At 49.1% G+C, this 6,176-nt stretch overlaps 1 protein-coding gene across 1 annotated transcript in view; it reads left to right on the top strand.

Annotated features, from left to right (window-relative positions):
* Positions 1-297: 297 nt before the first annotated feature.
* The window catches only part of MMP24 (matrix metallopeptidase 24), a gene marked incomplete at both ends in the record, with an annotated part of 40,330 nt that continues 34,451 nt past the window's right edge, over positions 298-6,176 (top strand). The window contains one exon of the mRNA XM_080814187.1: positions 298-498. Coding sequence (XP_080670313.1) covers positions 298-498 — 201 coding nt within the window. The remainder of the gene's footprint in view (positions 499-6,176) is intronic.

The following is a 6,176-nucleotide window of genomic DNA, read 5'->3' as shown; positions in this document are numbered from 1 at the left end:
CCCGCACAGCTCCCCAGCCAGTGCCCCAGGGCTGGCCCAGAGCCGCCGCCCCCGTGGTCCCGCCCGGGTGCTGCCCCGGTGCCCCTGGCCGCCCCCCGCCGGGGCGGGGCGCGCGGAGGCGGGGGCGCGCTGGCGGCCGAGGCGGCGGCGGCGGCGAAGACAGGCGGGCCGGGCGCGTGTCCGCGGCGCCGTGACTCGGCGGCTCCGCAGCGGCTGCAGCGGGAGGACCCGGCCGGAGCCGCCGCCGCCGCCGCCGCCGCCGCCATCGCAGCCGGGCGGCCGGGCCCCGCCGCGGGGATGCCGAGGAGCCGGGGCGGCCGCGCCGCGCCGGGGCCGCCGCCGCCGGGCCGGGCCCCGCGCTGGAGCCGCTGGCGGGTCCCCGGGCGGCTGCTGCTGCTGCTGCCGGCGCTCTGCTGCCTCCCGGGCGCCGCGCGGGCGGCGGCGGCGGCGGCGGCGGCGGCGCGGGCGGCCGAGGCGGAGGCGCCCTTCGCCGGGCAGGTGGGGCTGGCGCGCCGGGCCGGGGCGCGGGCTCGGGGCCTCCGGGCAGGGCGGGGGGCGGCGCCGGGGCCGGGCCTGGGCCGGGGCTGGCCGCGTCTGCCGCTGGGGGCGCGGGGGTGGCCGCTGGGGTCTGCGCCTGGGGGCCCGGCCGGGGGTTGCCCAGGGCAGGGGCCGGGAAGGGCCGCGGGGCTGGGAGCTGCTTCAGCACCGCGGACAGGGGCAGCGGGCGGGGGCGGAGCAGGAGGGTCGGGATTGTTGTGGTGGCGGTGGGGTGTGTGGCCTGCATGACTATGTGTGAGGGAAACCGTACAACGCCTCGGAGTAAATAGTAAGCGCAGCCAGTATGTTGTGGGCTGGGAGAAGAAACCAAGGATGTTCAAGCTGGAGAAGAGAGGATGGGGGGGTGGGGGACGGGAGGGCGGGGGAAGGACTCGATCACTGTCTTCGTATCTGAAGAGCTGTCACGTGGAGGAAGGATAGACTTGCTCTGAGTGGCCCCACAGGGCAGAATTAGGGTCAACAGGGGTGGGGATAAGGGTTGCAAGAAGACAAATTTCAGCTCAATATTAGAAGAAGTTTGTAACAATCAGAGCTGCTCAACCAGCTTAGGAGGCGGTGAGCTGCTCATCGCTGACATGTGCAGGCAAAAGCTCGTGGGGGGGGGGGGCTTGGATGGATACATGCATAATAATAACAATAATGCCAACTAGTATTTACTGATGAGCCAGGCCTGGTGCTTTGATTTATATTAATAATCTAATTTCATGCTCATGACTACTTTATGAGATAGTTGTCATTATTATCCCCCTTTGGAGATGAGGATACAAACTTCGAGAGCTTCAGTAACTTGCCCAAGGTCACACAGCTATGGAGCAATGATGTTGGAATTCTAGCCTAGGCAGGCTGACTCTAGTCACCATGTATTTAACCATGACACTATTCTATATCACAGAGAAGGAGTTGTGGGGGGGGGGCAGTTGGACTAGGTAATTTTTCTGGTCTCTTCCCACCTGCAGGTCTGCAGTTCTAATATGTGATAAGTAATAAGTTAGGACAGTAGTTCTTTGCCAAGGAAAATTAGAGCGATTGCCTCAGTTATCCTGTGAGACTGAGCCCATTTGTTGAAGCAGGCAGTCTGTTCAGAAGAATGTGCCAGAACAGGGATTCTTAAGTGGGCATGGGACTCAGGGGGACTGAAATTTTGTGCTAGATTGTGTTTGTGCATGCAAATGTATTTTTCTAGAAGAGAATCCCCAGATTTCTTCAGATTGTCAAAGGGGTACACGATCCCAAAAAATTAGGGTATGTAAAAAGTCTCTTTTGCCCCGGTTGGTATTTGTCTTTCAAAGATCTATCATTGCTCATTGACTTTTAGTGGAAACTTTCCCTCGCCTGTTTGTGTTTTCAGCTTTATTACATCTCAAAGTAATGTGTTTCATAGGTTTATACCCTATAAAAAGTCGGATTCCCTTAGTCTTCCTGAGTGCGAAGGGTGAGGTAGAAGACCTGGCCTGGGATTTAGGCGGCCTGGGCTCTAATCTGACCTTGGCCCCTGGTGGCTTCTTCACCTTGGACCATTTCCTTGCCCTCTCTAGGCTTGAATTCTACCACCTCAAATATAAAGAGATAGGGCTAGATGACCTCAACTCTGAAACCCTTTTATTCCTGTGATATTTCAAGCATCAAGAGGAGACTATTTGCTTAAATATGTCAGGATGTGGAGGAAAGGTTATGCATACCCACGCCTTATCCTTATCAGTTTTATAGGCTTTGATTATTCCTCCTCTCTTAGCCTTTGTCTTTTCATGCGTGAGCTTCCCCCTTATGACCAGCCACCCATAGAAGAGCCACATTCATCCTCTGGGTCATTGTAGTTGCCTTTTTTTAGATATCCTTGGGCCCTAGTTTTCAATAGATATAAACCTGACCACTGTCCCAGATGTGGGACTCTGTAGTCTGGCACAAAGGAAGGACGATTCCTTCTTTGGTTTTCAGCTCCATTCCCGCTCCTGCCTATCCCTTTGTCAGCCTTCCTGACCCACACGTTAGGACACTGCCTTTAGGAAACAATCTGCAGTAGTTCTCCGATCCCTTTCCTGTGTCAAAACTGATAGCCTGGAACCCAACACCCTGTACGTGGATTATTTTTATCAGAGTGCATTACCTTACGTTTCCTCACGTTGACGTTTACCTGCCATTTTGCATCCCACTCAGTACCCTCCTTCAGCTCTGTCTCCTTTGGCAGAGCATTTCCCTTCCTGAAAAGGTTTGAGAGGATCTACAGTTCTTGAAATTTTCACTTTGCTCTACTTCTGGATCACTTATAAAAAATTTACATCAGACCAGTCCCAGCATGGTCTCCTGGGGCCCCCTTGAACTCTTCATTTCCTTTCATTCTGAGAAATGGCCCTTTATTTCTATTGTTTCCTATTTCCAAGTGACCTGATAAAAAAAACACCACCCTTAATTCCATGATGACTCCATTTTCAATGTCTAATATATTGCCCAAAAGTTTCTAAAAGATAGAAGAATTATTTCCTCTGCTTCTCTCAACAATTTGCTCCTAATTATCCCTTCGTTAAACACTAGCAGCTCACGTGATTGAAACCTTACAGAAATATGGTTGCTTTTCAGCCAGCAGATAATGTTTAACTCCTCTTTCTGTTTTTTAAATCCTCTGGAGTCTGAACCCACACGACCTCCTCTCTAGAAGGCTGTGTTTCCCACTGCTCATCGGTATACAGTCTTACTGCAAACAAGCTTGTCTCTCCTTTATCCTAAGACAAACTAACTACCCACGTTTCTCTGCACATCACATGCCGTTTGTGTCTGTACCTCCACTCATCCATCTGTGACCTTTCCTTACAGTTTCAGCCCAAGCCCCACTTCTTCAGGAAACTCCCTGACTTCTCTAGTTATTTATTCCTCTTTTCAGGTTAACACTCCGAAGCAGCCCCAGCCAGTTTGCCATTTAATTTTTTTTTTTTAATACGTAAACATCATTTGGGCAGTTCTTAGGCAGGACCTAAACACATCTTCTGTTTTTAGATCTAACATAATCCCCAATGCTCATCATTAATTACTCAATAAGCATTCGGTAATTCTACTCTTTGTCCCTTGTGCCAAAAAGTTACATGGATCTGAAATAGATGCTTATGGACAGGTGGGTCCTTCTAAAATGCTTCTTAGGGATGGGACTCATTGCCCATCTGTCCTTCTTTCATTGGAAACAGAGGTTATTCCTTTTGGCAGTGGTCCCACAATCTCACCCTTGAAAACCTGCTCAGTAGGTCATCATCTGGTGGTAGTGACATACAACAGAGAGGCACCGAGAGGTGGCCGTGATCCTAGAGATCACCAAATAAGCACATGGTAGTACCTAATAGACACTTCTTGAATTGCTAGGAGTTGCCCAAGGACTCTAAATCTGATAGTAGGTGATTCAGGACTCGAAACTTTTCCCTGGTCTCCTGACTTCTCAGTTGAAAGCATTTTCACTATCTTTGGCTTTTAATTTTATATCTCTGATCTATTATTACCAAAAGACAAAATGAAGAGAAAAAGGAAAAAACAACCCAGCTCATTCAATCTGTTTTCTCCTTTGCATTCTTGAGTCTTTCTTTTGTATTTTGCACATCAGGGGGTCCCACTGATTCCCTAATTGGCTTCCTGTGTTGGTTTATTTAAAGCCTCCCTTTCTTTTATTATTAGCTGAGTAGAATGTCCCACAGATAGTGTTTTGGCCCTGCTACTTTCCAGTTCAATTCTGAGGAAGGTCAGTACAGACAGAGACAAGCTGATCAACATGGGTCACACAAGTAACGGAGTGTGACAGGGGGACCCAAGGCATAATGGACTCTTGCCCTCTAGACCAGTTTTGAGGGATCTGCCCTGAGTGGATAGAGAGCATTCTTTGGTTTGCATCTATAGTCAAGAAAAGACTCCAATGAGTCTAGCAAGTGAGGCAGGCCTATTAAGAAGCACAAACAGATTCCCCAACCAAAAATTTCTTTCAATATGATCATGGCCTCCCACTATAGCTTCATTCTTGTCTGGGGGGGAAAAAGTTCTCACTGTTAGGAAGTTCTCTCTTTTACCTAATCTGAACCTAGTCTGCTGCTTTTTAATTCATTTCTCTTGTTATTACTGTGTTTTTTTCCTATGACTTTAACAGCCTCATATCTGAAAGGTGCTTTGCACTTTCCAGATGCCGTCATGTGTGTGGTCCCCCTTGATCCTGGCAACAACACCATGAGTGAGACAGGGAAAATATTGTCATCATTTTATAGATGTGCAAACAGAGACTCTGAGAAAGAATGTGACCTGTCCACAGCTTGTTCAGGGACCCACATGTAGCTAATAAACAGTAAGGCTAGGACTAGAAGCTAGATTTTTTGCCCTTGGTCTGCGTGCTTGTTCTAGAGTACTGCAATAGCCTTTCAGCCAATCTTTTCCACTTTCAGGGTTGTCCTTTCCAGTCCTTGAGAAACAAGGTAGTTTCTGAGCAAAGCAAAGTTAATTATAATTGTACTAAAGAGACTGATCTTGGGACATATCTAGCCTTATGATACGGTATAGTTTGAACTCAAAATGAGAGGAACCAGTTCCTAATAGATGGCAGCCAATGTCTCTTGAGTATCTAGAACAGTGCTTGGCACATTCTAAATACCTTTTAATTGATTCTATTGTCCGGGCCCCCACCAACTTCTCTCGATCGCGCTTCATACACAAAAGTACCTTTTTTTGAAGAACAGATTAATGCATGCTAGAGGTATAAATGAGGGCTGGGAAACATAGCATGGGGAGGAGATGAGGCTCTCAGAGAATGTTTTAGGAAGAAGGTTGGTATTAAAGATGAACCATTGAGGGAAGAGAAGGGTAGACAGCAGTGAGGGGACAATCCAGACAGAAGGAAAACTGGGAACCAAGGCTCTGCAAAAGCGTACGGTATGTTTAGGAAACGGCAGCTAACTTGATGAGCCAGAGGCATCACGTTACTGGCTGTTTCCAGTAAGAGAGCAGGAGAAGAGGCTGGACAGGGAGGCTGAGAGCAGATTGTGAAGCTGGCTTTTGTCCAAAGGCTGAGGGGAGTCATTAAAGGTTTCTGAGCAGAGAAGTGACCTGCTCAGAGCCGGGTTGAGAGATGGAGGGACAGGGGCCTGTTCCTGAGCCAGCTGGGCACTGGCTCCTGGCCAGATGCCTACCATAGCTTAGATCTGCATACCAGTTTGAGGGAATAGTGTGAGGATAGAAGTTGGGAATGCCCAGCTCCAGCCCTGCCTAGCTAAGAGATTTTGGAAAAAAGCTTTTGGTTTCTCTGGACCTCAGGATTGATTGCATTCACATCCTTTGCTAGTTTTCCTTCATCATTATTCCATCATTTGTTTGTTTGTTTGTTTGTTTGTTTTTAAGATATTTATTTATTTATTTATTTATTTGTCACAGAGAGAGAGAGAGAGCACAAGCAGGCGGAGATGCAGGCAGAGACAGAGGGAGAAGCAGACTCCCCACTGAGCAAGGAGCCCGATGTGGGACTCTACCCCAGGACCATGGGATCATGACCTGAGCCGAAGGCAGTGACTTAACCAACTGAGCCACCCAGGAGTCCCCTTCTATGCATTTGTTTTAAAAGGCAACTTTGAACTAGGCTTTAATGACATATAAGAAAATGGCAAAGC

This window comes from Martes martes (genome assembly GCF_963455335.1).
Source record: "Martes martes genome assembly, chromosome: 9".
NCBI lineage: Eukaryota > Metazoa > Chordata > Mammalia > Carnivora > Mustelidae > Martes > Martes martes.
Note: the sequence above shows the minus strand (reverse complement) of the source record. Positions and strands in the feature narration are given on the sequence as shown.